At 45.9% G+C, this 27,552-nt stretch overlaps 1 protein-coding gene across 1 annotated transcript; it reads left to right on the forward strand.

Moving 5' to 3' along the window:
* LOC140120754 (uncharacterized) lies at positions 1-27,116 on the forward strand. The gene is made up of 2 exons (XM_072139701.1): positions 1-208; positions 26,206-27,116. The coding sequence occupies exons 1-2, from the start codon at positions 93-95 to the stop codon at positions 26,771-26,773; spliced, it is 684 nt and encodes a 227-aa protein (XP_071995802.1). The 5' UTR covers positions 1-92; the 3' UTR covers positions 26,774-27,116.
* Positions 27,117-27,552: the final 436 nt, after the last annotated feature.

Here is a 27,552-nt window from a genome sequence, read left to right on the forward strand (position 1 = left end):
GCACCACAACACGAGAGCTCCAGCACCGAGGAGGAGGACGGGTCCAGAGACTTCATAGAGATCATTCTCAGCTCTTGTGATTGCAGATACAGATGGGGCGCCTGGTCCTCACACTGCTGTGCCTGTGCGCCGGCGTCCTGGCAGTAACAGCATTAGGCACCGATGATCTGAACAGAGCAACAAAAACTTTTTACAACAAAATCTTCAAGTAAGTGTGTTAAGATTGGTACACAAAAGACAGGGGATAGTGTGCCCTGAGCTTGCCCCAACCTCTGTCCCTTCCTATAGCCCCCCCACGCTAAACCGTGGGGCGACTACTTGAAGACTTCGAGATACGCTGGAATAAGTGTGGGAAGGAAAACAAACAGACTGACAACATAAAACACAAAAGAATGGTAAACAGGCCGGAGTCACAACGAGAGGGTACGTCAATAGCAAAATCAGTAAGCAGAGAGTCAAAGTCAAAAACTAGCCGAGGTAACAACAATACAGATAAAGATACAGAGCAATACAACCTAGAGCAGCGAGTGGAGAAAGGGATTTTCAAACACTGGCACAGGTGACTAGTGAAGCTGCAATTTATGCAGCCAGAACTCCACCTCCAGAACCTGATAGGTGCTGGACAGCATCTGGGAATTAACCCCTCATGGTGCAGAACCAACCAGGCACCAAGCAGAGGTTCAAAGTCCCAGCCACTCCTAGACAGCGCGAGATCTTAGCAGCCGCTGCCCAGGACGAGAGGTGGAGTTTGCGCGGATACGCGCCGGGGTTCGGAGAACGCTGCTGGTACCACCAGAAGAACCAGAAGTCCCGGCAATCTCCCTAGCGAACCTGACAGTACCCCCCCCCTGACGGGGGGCCTTCGGACCCCTAGATCTTAAAGATGGCTTCTGAGGGTAGGTCTGATGAAATAACCTGAGTAACCGTGGAGCATGAACATCTCTAGCCGGAACCCAAGACCTATCCTCAGGACCAAAACCTTTCCAATGGACCAGGTACTGCAGGGAGTTACCTACCCATCTGGAATTCACCACCTTTTCCACCTCAAATTCCAGATTCCCCTCCACAATAGATGGAGAAGGAGGGTTAGAAAGAGGCAAAACAGGCTCAACATAGCGCTTCAGAAGACTCTTATGGAAGGTGTTATGGACCCGCCACCCTGCTGGGAGTGTAATCTTGAAGGAAACCGGGTTAACAATATGAGTAACAACAAACGGACCCACAAACCTGGGCGCAAACTTCAAAGAGGGGACCTTCAATTTAAGGTTTTTTGTTGATAACCACACTTTATCCCCCACCACAAACGTATCGGATTTAGTGCGCCTTCTTTCAGTTTGTTGGACCATAGAATTTTGTGCCCTCTGAATATTCTCCCGAACTTGTGACCAGAGCGAGCGCAACTTGGATGTAATAGCTTCCGCTCGAGGAATATCAGAGACAGGCACAGATGAAAAAGAGAAACGTGGATGAAAACCATAATTGCAGAAAAACGGAGATACCTGTGTGGACGAACTACAGTGGTTATTAATAGCAAATTCTGCCAACGGAAGGAATTTCACCCACTGGTCCTGACTGTCCGAGACAAAGAGTCGCAGATATTGAATCATCTCCTGATTCATTCTCTCAGACTGACCATTAGACTCAGGGTGAAACGCAGACGAGAATGACAAATTAACTTCCAGTCTAGAACAAAATGCTCGCCAAAATTTGGAAACAAATTGTACGCCCCTATCTGACACAATATCATCTGGTATACCATGGAGGCGTACAATATTCTGTATAAACAATTCAGCCAATTCTTCAGCTGAAGGCAACTTTTTTAATGGAACAAAGTGTCCCATTTTAGAGAAACGGTCCACTACCACCCAAACCACTGAACAGCCTTGAGATGCTGGCAGATCAGTGACGAAGTCCATAGACACTTTAGACCATGGCCTGGTGGGAACTGGAAGCGGAAGAAGAGGCACCTCAGGACGTCTCCTGGGAGTCTTTCCTCGCGCACAGACCTGACAGGCTTGGACAAATGCGTGCACATCCTTAGTCATGTGAGGCCACCAGTAACTTCTCTTTAAGAGATCCAAGGTACTCCGCATTCCCGGATGACCAGCCAGTACCGAGCAATGCGTCTCCTCCAACACTCTCAAACGACAAGAAGGAGGAACAAATAATTTGCCTTCCGGAAGGTCTTTAGGTGCAGATCTTTGTCCTGCTAAAATTTGAGAGGAGAGGTGGGAGGAAACAGCTGCCAGCACAACCCCTGGAGACAAAATATTACTGTCAGCAGCCTCTGGAAGCTCAGGAGTCCCGAAGCTACGGGACAAGGCATCAGCCTTCACATTTTTTGACCCAGGTCGGTAGGTGACCACAAAATTAAAGCGAGAGAAAAACAAGGCCCACCTAGCCTGACGTGAGTTCAAGCGCTTAGCAGTATCCAAATATACTAAGTTCTTATGATCCGTGAGCACAGTTATCGGATGAAGAGCTCCCTCCAAAAAGTGTCGCCAGACTTCAAATGCCCACTTAATGGCAAGGAGCTCTCGATTACCAATATCATAATTCCTCTCACAAGAAGAAAATTTTCTAGAGAAATATGCACAGGGCCTAAGTCTGGTGAGAGTGGAAGACCCTTGAGACAACACTGCACCTACTCCTACCTCGGAGGCATCAACCTCCACAACAAACGGTAGAGAGAGGTCAGGTTGAACCAAAACCGGGGCTGACGAGAATGCCGCTTTTAGAGTTTCAAACGCTGAGTAAGCGGCAGGGGACCAATTGTTCGGATCAGCACCCTTACGGGTCAGATCCGTGAGGGGTTTGGCGATCACGGAAAAGCTCTTTATAAAGTTCCGATAATAGTTAGCGAAACCTAAAAAGCGTTGTAGGGCCTTAAGATTGGTAGGCCGAACCCAGTCCGTGAGCGCCTGAACCTTACTCGGATCCATCTGTACATCAGAGGGAGTCACAACATAACCTAAGAAGGAAACCTTCTGGACGCCAAAAACACACTTTTCCAGCTTAGCGAAGAGGTGGTTTTTGCGCAACCTGGTAAGTACTTGGCGGAGATGTTGCTGGTGAGAAACCATATCAGGAGAGAAAATCAAAATATCGTCTAGATATACCACCATAAACACACCGATGTAATCATGAAAGATGGAGTTCATAAACCCTTGAAAAACCGCTGGGGCATTACTCAAACCAAAGGGCATAACCAGGTATTCAAAGTGCCCCAAAGGTGTATTAAATGCGGTTTTCCACTCATCCCCTTCTCGGATCCGAATCAGGTTATAAGCCCCTCTGAGATCTAATTTAGAGAAAACTTGGGCCCCAGAAACCTGATTTAAGAGATCCGGGATCAAGGGGAGAGGACCTGAGTTTTTTACCGTTATCTTATTTAATTCTCGATAATCAATACACGGCCGTAGACCACCATCTTTTTTCTCAACAAAAAAGAACCCGGCCCCAGTGGGCGACTCAGAGGGACGGATATGTCCGATTGCCAAACTCTCATCAATATAACTCTTCAGTGACTCCCGTTCTGGTACCGACAGGTTATATATACGACCCTTTGGCAATCTAGCATCAGGAAGAAGGTCAATTTTACAATCAAACTCCCTGTGAGGAGGAAGGACTTGGGACAAGGGTTTTGAAAACACATCTGAGTAATCAGAGAGAAAACCTGGAAGACTCTGATCTTCCGCCACTACTGTACATAATGAAACTTTGGACAGGTGATCTTTACAGTGAGGACCCCAATGAACCAGCTCCAGAGTTTCCCAATTAATTACCGGATTATGGATCCGGAGCCAGGGTAGACCAAGAATGACATTTTCAGACAAGTTTTCCATAACTAGGAAAGAACACCACTCTTCATGCATAGCTCCTACCATAAGCTTTATCTGCGGGGTTCGGAATTTGATCAACCCTGCCTGTAGAGGGGTCAAATCCGCACCCGACATCTGGATAGGAGTGGACAATGGAATCAATGACATGCAAAACTGAGAGACAAACTTATAATCGATTAAATTAGACGCAGCACCTGAATCCAAAAAGGCGCGACCAGTGCAGGAAACAGACTGAAACTTAACCGTACAAGGTAAATACATTCTAGACACAATTGGGAGTACCTGAGCTCCTAAGCAGTCCCCCCGACTACTGCTTAGGAGCGGAAGTTTTCCTGCTGCTGCCTCTTGGAACAGGTGTTGACCAGATGATCAGGACTTCCACAGTAGAAACAAAGATGGCGTCTTATTCGATGTTGCTTCCGCTGTGCAGGAGAGATGCTATCCAGCTCCATGGATTCCAATTCTGGACTACCTGGAGACAGACTGGCCGCTGGCTGACAGTCAGAAGACACCCGAGGTGATCGCCTGGATCTTAGGCGACGATCAACTCGGATGACCAGAGTCATAGCATCATCTAATGTCTGAGGCTCGGCATAAGCTAAGACTAAGTCCTGTACTCGGTCTGACAGTCCGGACATAAATTGGTCTTTTAGGGCGCAGTCATTCCATTGCGAGTCAGTCACATACTGTCTGAACTGGGCACAATAATCTTCTGCTGTACGTTTTCCCTGACACAGAGATCTAAGGTGGGAAACTGCAAGTGCTCGGCGGTCAGGTTCGTCATAAATCTGGCCTAAAGCAGAAAAAAAAGCGTCAAGAGAAGAACAGGATGGAGAGTCAGGTGGGAGAGAAAAGGCCCAATTTTGCGGATCCCCACGCAACAGGGAAATTACCACGCCCACTCTTTGAATCTCTGTGCCCGATGAACGAGGACGTAAGGAAAAATAAAGTTTACAGCCCTCCCGAAATGAAAAAAATTTCTTACGGTCACCAAAAAACACGTCAGGGAGAGGAACCTTAGGTTCAAGTGTGGGTGGCAGTGGATCCTGCGGTGATGTCTGCCGCGGAACCTGCATAGATTCCTGAATTTGGAGACGGGAGGCTAGATCCTGAACAAACTGAGTTAGGGTCTGGACCTGAGTGACCACAGCTGACAAAGGCTCCATGGGAGGAGAAAATGTAGCAGGTCGGATACAGGATGCAGACCTATGTGTGGCCAGTGTTTCTGTTAAGATTGGTACACAAAAGACAGGGGATAGTGTGCCCTGAGCTTGCCCCAACCTCTGTCCCTTCCTATAGCCCCCCCACGCTAAACCGTGGGGCGACTACTTGAAGACTTCGAGATACGCTGGAATAAGTGTGGGAAGGAAAACAAACAGACTGACAACATAAAACACAAAAGAATGGTAAACAGGCCGGAGTCACAACGAGAGGGTACGTCAATAGCAAAATCAGTAAGCAGAGAGTCAAAGTCAAAAACTAGCCGAGGTAACAACAATACAGATAAAGATACAGAGCAATACAACCTAGAGCAGCGAGTGGAGAAAGGGATTTTCAAACACTGGCACAGGTGACTAGTGAAGCTGCAATTTATGCAGCCAGAACTCCACCTCCAGAACCTGATAGGTGCTGGACAGCATCTGGGAATTAACCCCTCATGGTGCAGAACCAACCAGGCACCAAGCAGAGGTTCAAAGTCCCAGCCACTCCTAGACAGCGCGAGATCTTAGCAGCCGCTGCCCAGGACGAGAGGTGGAGTTTGCGCGGATACGCGCCGGGGTTCGGAGAACGCTGCTGGTACCACCAGAAGAACCAGAAGTCCCGGCAATCTCCCTAGCGAACCTGACAAAGTGTTTCCCATTTCATTGCATGTCCTGGAGGAAGGGAACCCATGGCTCATTGGCCAATGCCAACCGGGGTCAGACCTCCATAGGGGGGGCACGGGGTCAGACCTCCATAGGGGGGGCACGGGGTCAGACCTCCATAGGGGGGGCACGGGGTCAGACCTCCATAGGGGGGGCACGGGGTCAGACCTCCATAGTGGGGGGAGGGGGGGGCACGGGGTCAGACCTCCATAGGGGGGCACGGGGTCAGACCTCCATAGGGGGGCACGGGGTCCTGACTTTAGTTACACTGTAAAGTGGTGCTGCCCCCGTGTGGTGTCAGCGCTAATAGTCCAGCCTCCTCAGAGAGCCCCAGCTACGGGAAGATGATAGAGCTGCTGGTCATGAGGGGAGGGGGCAATCTCTTCATAGATATAGAACAAGAACCAATTTTATTAAATCAATGTAGTAAGCTTGGTTCTGATACCATAACTATGTAGTGAGCTGGGTTCTGATACCATAGCTATGTAGTAAGCTGGATTCTAATACCATAGCTATGTTGTGAGCTGGGTTCTGATACCATAGCTATGTAGTAAGCTGGGTTCTGATACTGTACCTATGTAGTGAGCTGGGTTCTGGTACCATAGCTATGTAGTGAGCCGGGTTCTGATACCATAGCTATGTAGTGAGCTGGGTTCGGATACCATAGCTATGTAGTGAGCTTGGTTCTGATACCATAGCTATGTAGTGAGCTGGGTTCTGATACCATAGCTATGTAGTAAGCTGGGTTCTGATACCATAGCTATGTAGTGAGCTGGGTTCTGATACCATAGCTATGTAGTGAGCTGGGTTCTGGTACCATAGCTATGTAGTGAGCTGGGTTCTGATACCATAGCTATGTAGTAAGCTGGGTTCTGATACCATAGCTATGTAGTGAGTCGGGTTCTGATACCATAGCTATGTAGTGAGCTGGGTTCTGATACCATAGCTATGTAGTGAGCTGGGTTCTGATACCATAGCTATGTAGCAAGCTGGGTTCTGATACTATAGCTATGTAGTGAGCTGGGTTCTGATACCATAGCTATGTAGTGAGCTTGGTTCTGATACCATAACTATGTAGTGAGCTGGGTTCTGATACCATAGCTATGTAGTGAGCTGGGTTCTGATACCATAGCTATGTAGTGAGTCGGGTTCTGATACCATAGCTATGTAGTGAGTCGGGTTCTGATACCATAGCTATGTAGTAAGCTGGGTTCTGATACCATAGCTATGTAGTGAGCTGGGTTCTGATACCATAGCTATGTAGTGAGCTGGGTTCTGATACCATAGCCATGTAGTAAGCTGGGTTCTGATACCAGAGCTATGTAGTGAGTCGGGTTCTGATACCATAGCTATGTAGTAAGCTGGGTTCTGATACCATAGCTATGTAGTAAGCTGGGTTCTGGTACCATAGCTATGTAGTGAGCTGGGTTCTGATACCATAGCTATGTAGTGAGCTGGGTTCTGATACCATAACTATGTAGTGAGCTGGGTTCTGATACCATAGCTATGTAGTGAGCTGGGTTCTGATACCAGAGCTATGTAGTGAGCTGGGTTCTGGTACCATAGCTATGTAGTGAGCCGGGTTCTGATACCATAGCTATGTAGTGAGCTGGGTTCGGATACCATAGCTATGTAGTGAGCTTGGTTCTGATACCATAGCTATGTAGTGAGCTGGGTTCTGATACCATAGCTATGTAGTGAGCTGGGTTCTGATACCATAGCTATGTAGTGAGCTGGGTTCTGATACCATAGCTATGTAGTGAGCTGGGTTCTGGTACCATAGCTATGTAGTAAGCTGGGTTCTGATACCATAGCTATGTAGTAAGCTGGATTCCGGTACCATAGCTATGTAGTGAGCTGGGTTCTGGTACCATAGCTATGTAGTAAGCTGGGTTCTGATACCATAGCTATGTAATGAGCTGGGTTCTGGTACTGTACCTATGTAGTTAGCTGGGTTCTGATACCATAGCTATGTAGTGAGCTGGGTTCTGATACCATAGCTATGTAGTGAGCTTGGTTCTGGTACTGTACCTATGTAGTGAGCTGGGTTCTGATACCATAGCTATGTAGTAAGCTGGGTTCTGGTACCATAGCTATGTAGTAAGCTGGGTTATGGTACCATAGCTATGTAGTGAGCTGGGTTCTGGTACTGTACCTATGTACTGAGCTAGGTTCTGATACCATAGCTATGTAGTGAGCTGGGTTCTGGTACTGTGCCTATGTAGTTAGCTGGGTGCTGGTACCATAGCTATGTAGTGAGCTGGGTTCTGATACCAGAGCTATGTAGTAAGCTGGGTTCTGGTACCATAGCTATGTAGTGAGCTGGGTTCTGGTACCATAGCTATGTAGTGAGCTGTGTTCTGGTACCATAACTATGTAGTGAGCTGGGTTCTGATACCATAGCTATGTAGTGAGCTGGGTTCTGGTACTATAGCTATGTAGTAAGCTGGGTTCTGATACTGTACCTATGTAGTGAGCTGGGTTCTGGTACCATAGCTATGTAGTAAGCTGGGTTCTGGTACCATAGCTATGTAGTGAGCTGGGTTCTGGTACCATAGCTATGTAGTGAGCTGTGTTCTGGTACCATAACTATGTAGTGAGCTGGGTTCTGATACCATAGCTATGTAGTGAGCTGGGTTCTGGTACTATACCTATATAGTAAGCTGGGTTCTGATACCATAGCTATGTAGTAAGCTGGGTTCTGATACTGTACCTATGTAGTGAGCTGGGTTCTGGTACCATAGCTATGTAGTGAGCTGGGTTCTGGTACCATAACTATGTATTGAGCTGGGTGCTGATACCAGAGCTATGTAGTGAGCTGGGTTCTGATACCATAACTATGTAGTAAGCTGGGTTCTGATACCATAGCTATGTAGTGAGCTGGGTTTTGATACCATAGCTATGTAGTGAGTCGGGTTCTGATACCATAGCTATGTAGTGAGCTGGGTTCTGGTACCATAGCTATGTAGTGAGCTGGGTTCTGATACCATAGCTATGTAATGAGCTGGGTTCTGATACCATAGCTATGTAGTGATCTGGGTTCTGGTACCATAGCTATGTAGTGAGCTGGGTTCTGATACCATAACTATGTAGTGAGCTGGGTTCTGATACCATAGCTATGTAGTGAGCTGGGTTCTGATACCATAGCTATGTAGTGAGCTGGGTTCTGATACCATAGCTATGTAGTGAGCTGGGTTCTGATACCATAGCTATGTAGTGAGCTGGGTTCTGATACCATAGCTATGTAGTGAGCTGGGTTCTGATACCATAGCTATGTAGTGAGCTGGGTTCTGATACCATAGCTATGTAGTAAGCTGGGTTCTGGTACCATAACTATGTAGTAAGCTGGGTTCTGGTACCATAGCTATGTAGTGAGCTGGGTTCTGGTGCCATAGCTATGTAGTGAGCTGGGTTCTGATACCATAGCTATGTAGTGAGCTGGGTTCTGATACCATAGCTATGTAGTGAGCTGGGTTCTGGTACCATAGCTATGTAGTGAGCTGGGTTTTGATACCATAACTATGTAGTAAGCTGGGTTCTGATACCATAGCTATGTAGTGAGCTGGGTTTGGATACCATAGCTATGTAGTGAGCTGGGTTCTGATACCATAGCTATGTAGTGAGCTGGGTTCTGGTACCATAGCTATGTAGTGAGCTGGGTTCTGATACCATAGCTATGTAGTGAGCTGGGTTCTGGTACCATAGCTATGTAGTGAGCTGGGTTCTGAAACCATAGCTATGTAGTGAGCTGGGTTCTGATACCATAGCTCTGTAGTGAGCTGGGTTCTGATACCATAGCTATGTAGTGAGCTGGGTTCTGATACCATAGCTATGTAGTAAGCTGGGTTCTGGTACCATAACTATGTAGTAAGCTGGGTTCTGGTACCATAGCTATGTAGTGAGCTGGGTTCTGGTACCATAGCTATGTAGTGAGCTGGGTCCTGATACCATAGCTATGTAGTGAGCTGGGTTCTGGTACTGTACCTATGTAGTGAGCTGGGTTCTGGTACCATAGCTATGTAGTGAGCTGGGTTCTGATACCATAGCTATGTAGTGATCTGGGTTCTGATACCATAACTATGTAGTGAGCTTGGTTCAGATACCATAGCTATGTAGTGAGCTGGGTTCTGGTACTATAGCTATGTAGTGAGCTGGGTTCTGATACCATAGCTATGTAGTGAGCTGGGTTCTGATACCATAGCTATGTAGTGAGCTGGGTTCTGATACCATAGCTATGTAGTGAGCTGGGTTCTGATACCATAGCTATGTAGTGAGCTTGGTTCTGATACCATAGCTATGTAGTAAGCTGGGTTCTGATACCATAGCTATGTAGTGAGCTGGGTTCTGATACCAGAGCTATGTAGTGAGCTGGGTTCTGATACCATAGCTATGTAGTGATCTGGGTTCTGGTACCATAGCTATGTAGTGAGCTGGGTTCTGATACCATAGCTATGTAGTGAGCTGGGTTCTGGTACCATAGCTATGTAGTGAGCTGGGTTCTGATACCATAGCTATGTAGTGAGCTGGGTTCTGATAATATAGCTATGTAGTGAGCTGGGTTCTGATACCATAGCTATGTAGTGAGCTGGGTTCTGATACCAGAGCTATGTAGTGATCTGGGTTCTGATACCATAGCTATGTAGTGAGCTGGGTTCTGGTACCATAGCTATGTAGTGAGCTGGGTTCTGGTACCATAACTATGTAGTAAGCTGGGTTCTGGTACTATAGCTATGTAGTGAGCTGGGTTCTGGTACCATAGCTATGTAGTGATCTGGGTTCTGGTACCATAGCTATGTAGTGAGCTGGGTTCTGATACCATAGCTATGTAGTGAGCTGGGTACTGATACCATAGCTATGTAGTGAGCTGGGTTCTGATACCATAGCTATGTAGTGAGCTGGGTTCTGATACCATAGCTATGTAGTAAGCTGGGTTCTGGTACCATAACTATGTAGTAAGCTGGGTTCTGGTACCATAGCAATAAGTGAGCTGGGTTCTGGTACCATAGCTATGTAGTGAGCTGGGTTCTGATACCATAGCTATGTAGTGAGCTGGGTTCTGATACCATAGCTATGTAGTGAGCTGGGTTCTGGTACCATAGCTATGTAGTGAGCTGGGTTTTGATACCATAACTATGTAGTGAGCTGGGTTCTGATACCATAGCTATGTAGTGAGCTGGGTTCTGGTACCATAGCTATGTAGTGAGCTGGGTTTTGATACCATAACTATGTAGTGAGCTGGGTTCTGATACCATAGCTATGTAGTGAGCTGGATTCGGATACCATAGCTATGTAGTGAGCTGGGTTCTGGTACTGTACCTATGTAGTGAGCTGGGTTCTGGTACCATAGCTATGTAGTGATCTGGGTTCTGATACCATAACTATGTAGTGAGCTGGGTTCTGGTACTATAGCTATGTAGTGAGCTGGGTTCTGATACCATAGCTATGTAGTGAGCTGGGTTCTGGTACCATAGCTATGTAGTGAGCTGGGTTCTGATACCATAGCTATGTAGTGAGCTGGGTTCTGGTACCATAGCTATGTAGTGATCTGGGTTCTGATACCATAACTATGTAGTGAGCTGGGTTCTGATACCAGAGCTATGTAGTGATCTGGGTTCTGATACCATAGCTATGTAGTGAGCTGGGTTCTGGTACCATAGCTATGTAGTGAGCTGGGTTCTGATACCATAGCTATGTAGTGAGCTGGGTTCTGGTACCATAACTATGTAGTGAGCTGGGTTCTGATACCATAGCTATGTAGTGAGCTGGGTTCTGATACCATAGCTCTGTAGTGAGCTGGGTTCTGATACCATAGCTATGTAGTGAGCTGGGTTTTGATACCATAACTATGTAGTAAGCTGGGTTCTGATAACATAGCTATGTAGTGTGACGGGTTCTGGTATCATAGCTATGTAGTGAGCTGGGTTCTGATACCATAGCTATGTAGTAAGCTGGGTTCTGATACCATAACTATGTAGTAAGCTGGGTTCTGGTACCATAGCTATGTAGTGAGCTGGGTTCTGGTACCATAGCTATGTAGTGAGCTGGGTTTTGATACCATAACTATGTAGTAAGCTGGGTTCTGATACCATAGCCATGTAGTAAGCTGGGTTCTGATACCATAGCTATGTAGTGAGCTGGGTTCTGATACCATAGCTATGTAGTGAGCTGGGTTCTGATACCATAGCTATGTAGTGAGCTGGGTTCTGGTACCATAGCTATGTAGTGAGCTGGGTTTTGATACCATAACTATGTAGTAAGCTGGGTTCTGATACCATAGCCATGTAGTAAGCTGGGTTCTGATACCATAGCTATATAGTGAGCTGGGTTCTGATACCATAGCTATGTAGTGAGCTGGGTTCTGATACCAGAGCTATGTACGGAGCTGGGTTCTGATACCATAGCTATGTAGTGAGCTGGGTTCTGATACCATAGCTATGTAGTAAGCTGGGTTCTGATACCATAGCTATGTAGTGAGCTGGGTTCTGATACCATAGCTATGTAGTGAGCTGGGTTCTGATACCATAGCTATGTAGTAAGCTGGGTTCTGATACCATAGCTATGTAGTAAGCTGGGTTCTGATACCATAGCTATGTAGTGAGCTGGGTTCTGGTACCATAGCTATGTAGTGAGCTGGGTTCTGATACCATAGCTATGTAGTAAGCTGGGTTCTGATACCATAACTATGTAGTAAGCTGGGTTCTGGTACCATAGCTATGTAGTGAGCTGGGTTCTGATACCATAGCTATGTAGTGAGCTGGGTTCTGATACCATAGCTATGTAGTGAGCTGGGTTCTGATACCATAACTATGTAGTGAGCTGGGTTCTGGTACCATAGCTATGTAGTGAGCTGGGTTCTGGTACTATAGCTATGTAGTAAGCTGGGTTCTGATACTGTACCTATGTAGTGAGCTGGGTTCTGATACCAGATCTATGTAGTGAGCTGGGTTCTGATACCATAACTATGTAGTAAGCTGGGTTCTGATACCATAGCTATGTAGTAAGCTGGGTTCTGATACCATAGCTATGTAGTGAGCTCGGTTCTGATACCATAGCTATGTAGTGAGCTGGGTTCTGGTAGCATAGCTATGTAGTAAGCTGGGTTCTGATACCATAGCTATGTAGTGAGCTGTGTTCTGATACCATAGCTATGCAGTAAGCTGGGTTCTGGTACCATAACTATGTAGTGAGCTGGGTTCTGGTACCATAACTATGTAGTAAGCTGGGTTCTGGTACCATAGCTATGTAGTGAGCTGGGTTCTGATACCATAGCTATGTTGTGAGCTGGGTTATGGTACCATAGCTATGTAGTGAGCTGGGTTCTGGTACCATAGCTATGTAGTGAGCTGGGTTGTGCTACTGTACCTATGTAGTGAGCTGGGTTCTGGTACCATAGCTATGTAGTGAGCTGGGTTCTGATACCAAAGCTATGTAGTGAGCTGAGTTCTAATACCATAGCTATGTAGTAAGCTGGGTTCTGGTACTATAGCTATGTAGTAAGCTGGGTTCTGATACTGTACCTATGTAGTGAGCTGGGTTCTGATACCAGAGCTATGTAGTGAGCTGGGTTTTGATACCATAACTATGTAGTGAGCTGGGTTCTGATACCATAGCTATGTAGTGAGCTGGGTTCTGATACCATAGCTATGTAGTGAGCTGGGTTCTGATACCATAGCTATGTAGTGAGCTGGGTTCTGATACCATAGCTATGTAGTGAGCTGGGTTCTGATACCAGAGCTATGTACGGAGCTGGGTACTGGTACCATAGCTATGTAGTGAGCTGGATTCTGATACCATAGCTATGTAGTGAGCTGGGTTCTGATACCATAGCTATGTAGTAAGCTGGGTTCTGATACCATAGCTATGTAGTAAGCTGGGTTCTGGTACCATAGCTATGTAGTGAGCTGGGTTCTGATACCAGAGCTATGTAGTGAGCTGGGTTCTGATACCATAGCTATGTAGTGAGCTGGGTTCTAATACCATAGCTATGTAGTGAGCTGGGTTCTGGTACCATAGCTATGTAGTGAGCTGGGTTTTGGTACCATAGCTATGTAGTGAGCTGGGTTCTGGTACCATAGCTATGTAGTGAGCTGGGTTCTGATACCATAGCTATGTAGTAAGCTGGGTTCTGGTACCATAGCTATGTAGTGAGCTGGGTTCTGATACCAGAGCTATGTAGTGAGCTGGGTTCTGATACCATAGCTATGTAGTGAGCTGGGTTCTGGTACCATAGCTATGTAGTGAGCTGGGTTCTGATACCATAGCTATGTAGTGAGCTGGGTTCTGATACCATAGCTATGTAGTGAGCTGGGTTCTGGTACCATAGCTATGTAGTAAGCTGGGTTCTGATACCATAGCTATGCAGTGAGCTGTGTTCTGATACCATAGCTATGCAGTAAGCTGGGTTCTGGTGCCATAACTATGTAGTGAGCTGGGTTCTGGTACCATAACTATGTAGTAAGCTGGGTTCTGGTACCATAGCTATGTAGTGAGCGGGGTTCTGATACCATAGCTATGTAGTGAGCTGGGTTCTGATACCATAGCTATGTTGTGAGCTGGGTTATGGTACCATAGCTATGTAGTGAGCTGGGTTTTGATACCATAACTATGTAGTAAGCTGGGTTCTGATACCATAGCTATGTATTGAGCTGGGTTCTGATACCATAGATATGTAGTGAGCTGGGTTCTGATACCATAGCTATGTAGTGAGCTGGGTTCTGATACCATAGCTATGTAGTAAGCTGGGTTCTGGTACCATAGCTATGTAGTAAGCTGGGTTCTGGTACCATAACTATGTAGTGAGCTGGGTTCTGGTACCATAGCTATGTAGTGAGCTGGGTTGTGGTACTGTACCTATGTAGTGAGCTGGGTTCTGATACCAGAGCTATGTAGTGAGCTGGGTTCTGGTACCATAGCTATGTAGTGAGCTGGGTTCTGATACCATAGCTATGTAGTGAGCTGGGTTCTGATACCATAGCTATGTAGTGAGCTGGGTTCTGATACCATAGCTATGTACGGAGCTGGGTACTGGTACCATAGCTATGTAGTGAGCTGGATTCTGATACCATAGCTATGTAGTGAGCTGGGTTCTGATACCATAGCTATGTAGTAAGCTGGGTTCTGATACCATAGCTATGTAGTAAGCTGGGTTCTGGTACCATAGCTATGTAGTGAGCTGGGTTCTGATACCAGAGCTATGTAGTGAGCTGGGTTCTGATACCATAGCTATGTAGTGAGCTGGGTTCTAATACCATAGCTATATTGTGAGCTGGGTTCTGGTACCATAGCTATGTAGTGAGCTGGGTTCTGATACCATAGCTATGTAGTAAGCTGGGTTCTGATACCATAGCTATGTAGTGAGCTGGGTTCTGATACCATAGCTATGTAGTGAGCTGGGTTCTGGTACCATAGCTATGTAGTGAGCTGGGTTCTGATACCATAACTATGTAGTGAGCTGGGTTCTGGTACCATAGCTATGTAGTGAGCTGGGTTCTGGTACCATAGCTATGTAGTGAGCTGAGTTCTGATACCATAGCCATGTAGTGAGCTGGGTTCTGGTACCATAGCTATGTAGTGAGCTGGGTTCTGATACCAACGCTATGTAGTGATCTGGGTTCTGATACCATAACTATGTAGTGAGCCGGGTTCTGGTACTGTACCTATGTAGTGAGCTGGGTTCTGGTACCATAGCTATGTAGTGAGATGAGTTCTGGTACTGTACCTATGTAGTGAGCTGGGTTCTGGTACCATAGCTATGTAGTGAGCTGGGTTCTGGTACCATAACTATGTAGTGAGCTGGGTTCTGATACCATAGCTATGTAGTGAGCTGGGTTCTGATACCATAGCTATGTAGTGAGCTGGGTTCTGGTACCATAACTATGTAGTGAGCTGGGTTCTGATACCATAGCTATGTAGTGAGCTGGGTTCTGATACCATAGCTATGTAGTGAGCTGGGTTCTGATACCATAGCTATGTAGTGAGCTGGGTTCTGGTACTGTACCTATATAGTAAGCTGGGTTCTGATACCATAGCTATGTAGTGAGCTGGGTTCTGGTACCATAACTATGTAGTGAGCTGGGTTCTGATACCATAGCTATGTAGTGAGCTGGGTTCTGGTACCATAGCTATGTAGTGAGCTGGGTTCTGATACCATAGCTATGTAGTGAGCTGGGTTCTGATACCATAGCTATGTAGTGAGCTGGGTTCTGGTACTGTACCTATATAGTAAGCTGGGTTCTGATACCATAGCTATGTAGTGAACTGGGTTCTGGTACTGTACCTATATAGTAAGCTGGGTTCTGGTACCATAGCTATGTAGTAAGCTGGGTTCTGGTACCATAGATATGTAGTGATCTGGGTTCTGATACCATAGCTATGTAGTGAGCTGGGTTCTGATACCATAGCTATGTAGTGAGCTGGGTTCTGGTACTGTACCTATGTAGTGAGCTGGGTTCTGGTACCATAGCTATGTAGTGATCTGGGTTCTGATACCATAACTATGTAGTGAGCTGGGTTCTGGTACTATAGCTATGTAGTGAGCTGGGTTTTGATACCAGAGCTATGTAGTGAGCTGGGTTCTGGTACCATAGCTATGTAGTGAGCTGGGTTCTGATACCATAGCTATGTAGTGAGCTGGGTTCTGATACCATAGCTATGTAGTGAGCTGGGTTGTGGTACTGTACCTATGTAGTGAGCTGGGTTCTGATACCAGAGCTATGTAGTGAGCTGGGTTCTGATACCATAGCTATGTAGTGAGCTGGGTTCTGATACCATAGCTATGTAGTGAGCTGGGTTCTGATACCATAGCTATGTAGTGAGCTGGGTTCTGATACCATAGCTATGTAGTGAGCTGGGTTCTGATACTATAGCTATGTAGTGAGCTGGGTTCTGATACCATAGCTATGTAGTGAGCTGGGTTCTGATACCATAGCTATGTAGTGAGCTGGGTTCTGATACCATAGCTATGTAGTGAGCTGGGTTCTGGTACTGTACCTATGTAGTGAGCTGGGTTCTGGTACCATAGCTATGTAGTGAGCTGGGTTCTGGTACCATAGCTATGTAGTGAGCTGGGTTTTGATATCATAGCTATGTAGTGATCTGGGTTCTGATACCATAGCTATGTAGTGAGCTGGGTTCTGGTACTATAGCTATGTAGTGAACTGGGTTCTGATACTATAACTATGTAGTGAGCTGGGTTATGGTACTATAGCTATGTAGTGGGCTGGGTTCTGATACCATAACTATGTAGTAAGCTGGGTTCTGATACCAGAGCTATGTAGTGAGCTGGGTTCTGATACCATAGCTATGTAGTGAGCTGGGTTCTGGTACCATATCTATGTAGTGAGCTGGGTTCTGGTACCATATCTATGTAGTGAGCTGGGTTCTGGTACCATAACTATGTAGTAAGCTGGGTTCTGATACCAGAGCTATGTAGTGAGCTGGGTTCTGATACCATAGCTATGTAGTGAGCTGGGTTCTGGTACCATATCTATGTAGTGAGCTGGGTTCTGGTACTATACCTATGTAGTGAGCTGGGTTCTGGTACTAAAGCAATGTAGTGAGCTGGGTTCTGATACTATAGCTATGTAGTAAGCTGGGTTCTGATACCATAGCTATGTAGTGAGCTGGGTTCTGGTACCATAGCTATGTAGTGTGCTGGGTTCTGGTACCATAGCTATGTAGTGAGCTGGGTTCTGATACCATAGCTATGTAGTGAGCTGGGTTCTGGTACCATAGCTATGTAGTGAGCTGGGTTCTGATACCATAGCTATGTAGTGAGCTGGGTTCTGATACCATAGCTATGTAGTGAGCTGGGTTCTGATACCATAGCTATGTAGTGAGCTGGGTTCTGGTACTGTACCTATGTAGTGAGCTCGGTTCTGATACCATAGCTATGTAGTGAGCTGGGTTCTGATACCAAAGCTATGTAGTGATCTGGGATCTGATACCATAACTATGTAGTGAGCTGGGTTCTGGTACCATAGCTATGTAGTAATCTGGGTTCTGATACTGTACCTATGTAGTGAGCTGGGTTCTGATACCAGAGCTATGTAGTAAGCTGGGTTTTGACACCATAACTATGTACTAAGCTGGGTTCTGGTACCATAGCTATGTAGTGAGCTGGGTTCTGGTACCATAGCTATGTAGTGAGCCGAGTTCTGATACCATAGCCATGTAGTGAGCTGGGTTCTGATACCATAGCTATGTAGTGAGCTGGGTTCTGATACCATAGCTATGTAGTGAGCTGGGTTCTGATACCATAGCTATGTAGTGAGCTGGGTTCTGGTACTGTACCTATATATTAAACTGGGTTCTGATACCATAGCTATGTAGTGAGCTGGGTTCTGGTACTGTACCTATATATTAAACTGGGTTCTGATACCATAACTATGTACTAAGCTGGGTTCTGGTACCATAGCTATGTAGTGAGCTGGGTTCTGGTACCATAGCTATGTAGTGAGCCGAGTTCTGATACCATAGCCATGTAGTGAGCTGGGTTCTGATACCATAGCTATGTAGTGAGCTGGGTTCTGATACCATAGCTATGTAGTAAGCTGGGTTCTGATACCATAGCTATGTAGTGAGCTGGGTTCTGGTACTGTACCTATATATTAAACTGGGTTCTGATACCATAGCTATGTAGTGAGCTTGGTTCTGATACCATAGCTATGTAGTGAGCTGGGTTCTGATACCATAGCTATGTAGTGAGCTGGGTTCTGATACCATAGCTATGTAGTGAGCTGGGTTCTGATACCATAGCTATGTAGTGAGCTGGGTTCTGATACCATAGCTATGTAGTGAGCTGGGTTCTGATACCATAGCTATGTAGTGAGCTGGGTTCTGATACCATAGCTATGTAGTGAGCTGGGTTCTGGTACCATAGCTATGTAGTGAGCTGGGTTCTGATACCATAGCTATGTAGTGAGCTGGGTTCTGGTACTGTACCTATGTAGTGAGCTGGGTTCTGGTACCATAGCTATGTAGTGAGCTGGGTTCTGATACCAAAGCTATGTAGTGATCTGGATTCTGATACCATAACTATGTAGTGAGCCGGGTTCTGGTACCAGAGCTATGTAGTAAGCTGGGTTTTGATAACCTAACTATGTAGTGAGCTGGGTTCTGGTACCATAGCTATGTAGGGAGCTGGGTTTTGGTACCATAGCTATGTAGTGAGCCGAGTTCTGATACCATAGCTATGTAGTTAGCTGGGTTCTGATACCATAGCTATGTAGTGAGCTGGGTTCTGATACCATAACTATGTAGTGAGCTGGGTTCTGATACCATAGCTATGTAGTGAGCTGGGTTCTGATACCATAACTATGTAGTGATCTGGGTTCTGATACCATAACTATGTAGTAAGCTGGGTTCTGGTACTGTACCTATGTAATGAGCTGGGTTCTGATACCAGAGCTATGTAGTGAGCTGGGTTCTGATACCATAGCTATGTAGTGAGCTGGGTTCTGATACCATAGCTATGTAGTGAGCTGGGTTCTGATACCATAGCTATGTAGTGAGCTGGGTTCTGATACCATAGCTATGTAGTGAGCTGGGTTCTGATACCATAGCTATGTAGTGAGCTGGGTTCTGATACCATAGCTATGTAGTGAGCTGGGTTCTGATACCATAGCTATGTAGTGAGCTGGGTTCTGAAACCATAGCTATGTAGTGAGCTGGGTTCTGATACCATAGCTATGTAGTAAGCTGGGTTCTGATACCATAGCTATGTAGTGAGCTGGGTTCTGGTACTGTACCTATATATTAAACTGGGTTCTGATACCATAGCTATGTAGTGAGCTGGGTTCTGGTACTGTACCTATATAGTAAGCTGGGTTCTGGTACCATAACTATGTAGTGAGCTGGGTTCTGGTACCATAGCTATGTAGTGAGCTGGGTTCTGATACCATAGCTATGTAGTGAGCTGGGTTCTGGTACCATAGCTATGTAGTGAGCTGGGTTCTTATGCCAGAGCTATGTACGGAGCTGGGTACTGGTACCATAGCTATGTAGTGACCTGGGTTCTGGTACTGTACCTATGTAGTGAGCTGGGTTCTGATACCATAGCTATGTAGTGAGCTGGGTTCTGATACCATAGCTATGTAGTGAGCTGGGTTCTGGTACTGTACCTATGTAGTGAGCTGGGTTCTGGTACCATAGCTATGTAGTGAGCTGGGTTCTGGTACCATAGCTATGTAGTGAGCTGGGTTTTGATATCATAGCTATGTAGTGATCTGGGTTCTGATACCATAGCTATGTAGTGAGCTGGGTTCTGGTACTATAGCTATGTAGTGAACTGGGTTCTGATACTATAACTATGTAGTGAGCTGGGTTATGGTACTATAGCTATGTAGTGGGCTGGGTTCTGATACCATAACTATGTAGTAAGCTGGGTTCTGATACCAGAGCTATGTAGTGAGCCGGGTTCTGGTACCATATCTATGTAGTGAGCTGGGTTCTGGTACCATATCTATGTAGTGAGCTGGGTTCTGATACCATAGCTATGTAGTGAGCTGGGTTCTGGTACCATATCTATGTAGTGAGCTGGGTTCTGGTACCATATCTATGTAGTGAGCTGGGTTCTGACACCATAACTATGTAGTGAGCTGGGTTCTGGTACTATAGCTATGTAGTGAGCTGGGTTCTGATACTATAGCTATGTAGTAAGCTGGGTTCTGATACCACAGCTATGTAGTAAGCTGGGTTCTGATACCATAGCTATGTAGTGAGCTGGGTTTTGGTACCATAGCTATGTAGTGTGCTGGGTTCTGGTACCATAGCTATGTAGTGAGCTGGGTTCTGATACCATAGCTATGTAGTGAGCTGGGTTCTGGTACCATAGCTATGTAGTGAGCTGGGTTCTGATACCATAGCTATGTAGTGAGCTGGGTTCTGGTACCATAGCTATGTAGTGAGCTGGGTTCTGATACCATAGCTATGTAGTGAGCTGGGTTCTGATACCATAGCTATGTAGTGAGCTGGGTTCTGGTACTGTACCTATGTAGTGAGCTCGGTTCTGATACCATAGCTATGTAGTGAGCTGGGTTCTGATACCAAAGCTATGTAGTGATCTGGGATCTGATACCATAACTATGTAGTGAGCTGGGTTCTGGTACCATAGCTATGTAGTAATCTGGGTTCTGATACTGTACCTATGTAGTGAGCTGGGTTCTGATACCAGAGCTATGTAGTAAGCTGGGTTTTGACACCATAACTATGTACTAAGCTGGGTTCTGGTACCATAGCTATGTAGTGAGCTGGGTTCTGGTACCATAGCTATGTAGTGAGCCGAGTTCTGATACCATAGCCATGTAGTGAGCTGGGTTCTGATACCATAGCTATGTAGTGAGCTGGGTTCTGGTACCATAGCTAAGTAGTGAGCTGGGTTCTGATACCAGAGCTATGTAGTGAGCTGGGTTCTGATACCATAGCTATGTAGTGAGCTGGGTTCTGGTACCATAGCTATGTAGTGAGCCGAGTTCTGATACCATAGCCATGTAGTGAGCTGGGTTCTGATACCATAGCTATGTAGTGAGCTGGGTTCTGGTACCATAGCTAAGTAGTGAGCTGGGTTCTGATACCAGAGCTATGTAGTGAGCTGGGTTCTGATACCATAGCTATGTAGTGAGCTGGGTTCTGATACCATAGCTATGTAGTGAGCTGGGTTCTGATACCATAGCTATGTAGTGAGCTGGGTTCTGATACCATAGCTATGTAGTGAGCTGGGTTCTGATACCATAGCTATGTAGTGAGCTGGGTTCTGATACCATAGCTATGTAGTGAGCTGGGTTCTGGTTCCATAGCTATGTAGTGAGCTGGGTTCTGGTACCATAACTATGTAGTGAGCTGGGTTCTGATACCATAGCTATGTAGTGAGCTGGGTTCTGATACCATAGCTATGTAGTGAGCTGGGTTCTGATACCATAGCTATGTAGTGAGCTGGGTTCTGATACCATAGCTATGTAGTGAGCTGGGTTCTGGTACCATAGCTATGTAGTGAGCTGGGTTCTGATACCATAGCTATGTAGTGAGCTTGGTTCTGGTACTGTACCTATGTAGTGAGCTGGGTTCTGGTACCATAGCTATGTAGTGAGCTGGGTTCTGATACCAAAGCTATGTAGTGATCTGGGTTCTGATACCATAACTATGTAGTGAGCCGGGTTCTGGTACCAGAGCTATGTAGTAAGCTGGGTTTTGATAACCTAACTATGTAGTGAGCTGGGTTCTGGTACCATAGCTATGTAGGGAGCTGGGTTTTGGTACCATAGCTATGTAGTGAGCCGAGTTCTGATACCATAGCTATGTAGTGAGCTGGGTTCTGATACCATAGCTATGTAGTGAGCTGGGTTCTGATACCATAACTATGTAGTGAGCTGGGTTCTGATACCATAGCTATGTAGTGAGCTGGGTTCTGATACCATAGCTATGTAGTGAGCTGGGTTCTGATACCATAACTATGTAGTGATCTGGGTTCTGATACTATAACTATGTAGTAAGCTGGGTTCTGGTACTGTACCTATGTAATGAGCTGGGTTCTGATACCAGAGCTATGTAGTGAGCTGGGTTCTGATACCATAGCTATGTAGTGAGCTGGGTTCTGATACCATAGCTATGTAGTGAGCTGGGTTCTGATACCATAGCTATGTAGTGAGCTGGGTTCTGATACCATAGCTATGTAGTGAGCTGGGTTCTGATACCATAGCTATGTAGTGAGCTGGGTTCTGATACCATAGCTATGTAGTGAGCTGGGTTCTGATACCATAGCTATGTAGTGAGCTGAGTTCTGATACCATAGCTATGTAGTGAGCTGGGTTCTGATACCATAGCTATGTAGTGAGCTGGGTTCTGATACCATAGCTATGTAGTGAGCTGGGTTCTGATACCATAGCTATGTAGTAAGCTGGGTTCTGATACCATAGCTATGTAGTGAGCTGGGTTCTGGTACTGTACCTATATATTAAACTGGGTTCTGATACCATAGCTATGTAGTGAGCTGGGTTCTGGTACTGTACCTATATAGTAAGCTGGGTTCTGGTACCATAACTATGTAGTGAGCTGGGTTCTGGTACCATAGCTATGTAGTGAGCTGGGTTCTGATACCATAGCTATGTAGTGAGCTGGGTTCTGATACCATAGCTATGTAGTGAGCTGGGTTCTTATGCCAGAGCTATGTACGGAGCTGGGTACTGGTACCATAGCTATGTAGTGAGCTGCGTTCTGGTACCATAGTGATGTAGTGAGCTTGGTTCTGATACCATAGCTATGTAGTGAGCTGGGGACTGGCAGTATCAATAACCAAACCCACCGGTGTAAAACCCACCCGTCCCCTACGCCAAAGAACTAAACATTGAAACCGATCTGATGGGAGTAAAAGTGGAGGTCGGCCACAGCTTTATTAATTAACAAATATTTACAAATAAATGACCTGTGGGAAGACCCAGACCCTTCCGGAATTATTCACCTCGCATGCCTGGCCCCGCCTACGCGGGGGCATGTCCTTGTTGATCCGACAGGTGATTACGACGTAAACCGAGAGGGTCCAGTTTCCTCACAGGCCACGCTGTGACTACCAAAAAAAACTTTGTTAAGAACATTAAAACACAAAAACAATTCCAAACAAATGATAAAGAAATATATATAACAAAAAATTCCCTAGTCAATACCTAACCAAAACCCAAAAACAGTATTCCAAAGGGCGGGCGGGTGGGAAACTCTTGAGCACGGAGCAAGTCCCAAAGAGGCAGGACTAGCTCCGTGCTCAGGGCTAAATAGCCCAGGGCTAGCGCCATCAAGTGGCCAGGAAGCACTTCCGGGCCACCTGATTGGCTGCCCAGCACAAAAAAAACCCCGGGCAGGGGACGGGCCAAGGAGGGTCTATACCCTAACCAAAAGAGGGGGCGGAACACTGCCAGTCCTGCCGCCCCCAGGCTTAAGCAGCCTGCGGGCTAGGAATTCTGATACCATAACTATGTAGTGAGCTGGGTTCTGATACCATAGCTATGTAGTGAGCTGGGTTCTGGTACCATAGCTATGTAGTGAGCTGGGTTCTGATACCAGAGCTATGTAGTGAGCTGGGTTTTGATACCATAGCTATGTAGTGAGCTGGGTTCTGATACCATAACTATGTAGTAAGCTGGGTTCTGGTACCATAGCTATGTAGTGAGCTGGGTTCTGATACCAGAGCTATGTAGTGAGCTGGGTTCTGATACCAGAGCTATGTAGTGAGCTGGGTTTTGATACCATAGCTATGTAGTGAGCTGGGTTCTGATACCAGGGCTATGTAATGATCTGGGTTCTGATACCATAGCTATGTAGTGAGCTGGGTTCTGATACCAGAGCTATGTAGTGAGCTGGGTTTTGATACCATAGCTATGTAGTGAGCTGGGTTCTGATACCAGGGCTATGTAATGATCTGGGTTCTGATACCATAGCTATGTAGTGAGCTGGGATATGGTACCATAGCTATGTAGTGAGCTGGGTTCTGATACCATAACTATGTAGTGAGCTGGGTTCTGATACCATAACTATGTAGTGAGCTGGGTTCTGATACCATAGCTATGTAGTGAGCCGGGTTCTGGTACTGTGCCTATGTAGTGAGCTGGGTTCTGATACCATAGCTATGTAGTGAGCTGGGTTCTGGTACCATCGCTATGTAGTGAGCTGGGTTCTGATACCATAGCTATGTAGTGAGCTGGGTTCTGATACCATAGGTATGTAGTGAGCTGGGTTCTGGTACTGTACCTATGTAGTGAGCTGGGTTCTGATACCATAGCTATGTAGTGAGCTGGGTTCTGATACCATAGCTTTGTAGTGAGCTGGGTTCTGGTACCATAGCTATGTAGTGAGCTGGGTTCTGGTACCATAACTATGTAGTGAGCTGGGTTCTGATACCATAACTATGTAGTGAGCTGGGTTCTGATACCATAGCTATGTAGTGAGCTGGGATCTGATACCATAGCTATGTAGTGAGCTGGGTTCTGATACCATAGCTATGTAGTAAGCTGGGTTCTGGTACCATAGCTATGTAGTGAACTGCGTTCTGATACCATAGCGATGTAGTGAGCTGGGTTCTGATACCATAGCTATGTAGTGAGCTGGGTTCTGATACCATAGCTATGTAGTGAGCTGGGTTCTGATACCATAGCTATGTAGTGAGCTGGGTTCTGATACCATAGCTATGTAGTGAGCTGGGTTCTGATACCATAGCTATGTAGTGAGCTGGGTTCTGATACCATAGCTATGTAGTGAGCTGGGTTCTGGTACTGTACCTATGTAGTGAGCTGGGTTCTGGTACCATAGCTATGTAGTGAGCTGGGTTCTGCTACTGTACCTATATAGTAAGCTGGGTTCTGGTACCATAGCTATGTAGTGGGCTGGGTTTTGATGCCATATGTATGTAGTGAGCTGGGTTCTGGTACCATAGCTATGTAGTGAGCTTGGTTCTGATACCATAGCTATGTAGTGAGCTGGGTTCTGATAGTCAGAGCTATGTACGGAGCTGGGTACTGGTACCATAGCTATTTAGTGAGCTGGGTTCTGATACCATAGCTATGTAGTAAGCTGGGTTCTGATAGTCAGAGCTATGTACGGAGCTGGGTACTGGTACCATAGCTATGTAGTGAGCTGGGTTCTGATACCATAGCTATGTAGTGAGCTGGGTTCTGATACCATAGCTATGTAGTGAACTGGGTTCTGATACCATAGCTATGTAGTGAGCTGGGTTCTGGTACCATAGCTATGTAGTGAGCTGGGTTCTGATAGTCAGAGCTATGTAGTGAGCTGGGTTCTGGTACCATAGCTATGTAGTGAGCTTGGTTCTGATACCATAACTATGTAGTGAGCTGGGTTCTGATAGTCAGAGCTATGTACGGAGCTGGGTACTGGTACCATAGCTATGTAGTGAGCTGGGTTCTGATACCATAGCTATGTAGTGAGCTGGGTTCTGATAGTCAGAGCTATGTAGTGAGCTGGGTTCTGGTACCATAGCTATGTAGTGAGCTTGGTTCTGATACCATAACTATGTAGTGAGCTGGGTTCTGATAGTCAGAGCTATGTACGGAGCTGGGTACTGGTACCATAGCTATGTAGTGAGCTGGGTTCTGATACCATAGCTATGTAGTGAGCTGGGTTCTGATACCATAGCTATGTAGTGAGCTGGGTTCTGATACCATAGCTATGTAGTAAGCTGGGTTCTGGTACCATAGCTATGTAGTGAGCTGGGTTCTGGTACCATAGCTATGTAGTGAGCTGGGTTCTGGTACTGTACCCATGTAGTGTGCTTGGGTCAGAACCATGTAAGCTTTTTCTGGTGCCACGATTTCAGGGAAAAGCTGGGCGGAAGCTTCTCAGGGATTTTAGCCTTACCCAGTATGTGCATCCAAGATGTAATGGTTTTGCTTATTTCACTTTATTTGCCTATTTTTATTTCATTCATGTAACGAGCAGAATGAATTTTTGTCTCTTTGATGGCATAAATAGTTTAGTTTAATGCTTTTCTTACCTTACAGACTTCTAGGTGCCAATAATCAATTTGCATATTTGGTCAAATTTACAAATGCTGAATGTAAAAAGGGTTTGGAATTAAACAAGGTCATGTCAGAAATCGATCCAACGGAGGTTCTTAATATGCTGAACACTAAAGGAGTCTACGAAGGAAAGCGCATGGTGGCGGCAATCCAAACCGGCAATATCGGTCCTAATACACGACACGCAGAATTCCGCCTACTGGACCCCGTCACCGATTCCCCCATAAGCCACCTCCTGAAATCTACATCTGCGCAGGATTGTGTCATATTCTTCTCTCAGAACTCTCCGTGTGTGGACTTCTGCACCAACCCGAAAGAAAACAATAATATCATCAAGGGGATCCACGAGACTCCAGCGTTGGTCAACATCAAGGACAGAGCCTTCGTCTTCCATTTTATGTATTACTTTGATATAGGAAGAGACCAAGCCATTGCTACTGCCTGGAAGCTTCTAGACAAAGAGATCAGTTTAGTCAGATGCTACGAAAACAATTGTTACAAATGCTTTAACGGCGACAAGTTAAACATCGATTGTACAAAGAGCAAATAAAAGTCTATTCCCATAAAAGCTTTTACAATGGAAATCGAACCATTGTTTCTGAGATTATACAATGATCACCCTGATTCCACAGCCGCCAGTGACCGCATGAGATTGAGGGTGATACCTCCGCGTTACCCCGATATCTGTGCTGTGATTGGCTTACATGTAGGGCCAGCGATTCGGACACTAATAGTTATCACAATATCTGACTCTATCCTTATGCATTCTATACGCAATCAGGTTTAAAGCAAGAGAGAAAGAGGGGGCAAAGAGGGGGCAGAGAGAGAGAGGGGGCAAAAAGAGGCAAGAGAGGGAGAGGGCAGAGCGAGAGACGGGACGGAGAGAGGGCAGAGCGAGAGAGAGGGCAGAGAGACAGACGACAGAGAGAGTGCAGAGCGAGAGAGAGGGCAGAGAGAAGGCAGAGAGAGATAGGGGGAAGAGAGAGGGGGGGCAGAAAGAGGAAGGGACAGAGAGAGTTAGGGGGCAGAGGTTAGAGGGGTCGTCTAGTGTTCTGAGAATTCTAACCTGGCTTGACCTTAACAATGAAACATGAATTAATCGTGAATCTCATTATAATCAATTTATTCTCAATAAAGATTTCTAGCGCATTCCTTGATGTCTTTCTCTCATTTGTCAATCACTTTTATTTTGAAAAACCAGGGCAAAAGAGGCTACAGAAGAGCAAATCCTGCCAGAGGGGAAACACCAGTGTTACAGTCCTTCATCCTGGTGGTAGATGTCCTATAAATGGATTCTATTTATGCCACAGTCAGCCAGGGTGTGATCCT

This window comes from Engystomops pustulosus, chromosome 3, assembly GCF_040894005.1.
Source record: "Engystomops pustulosus chromosome 3, aEngPut4.maternal, whole genome shotgun sequence".
Lineage (NCBI taxonomy): Eukaryota > Metazoa > Chordata > Amphibia > Anura > Leptodactylidae > Engystomops > Engystomops pustulosus.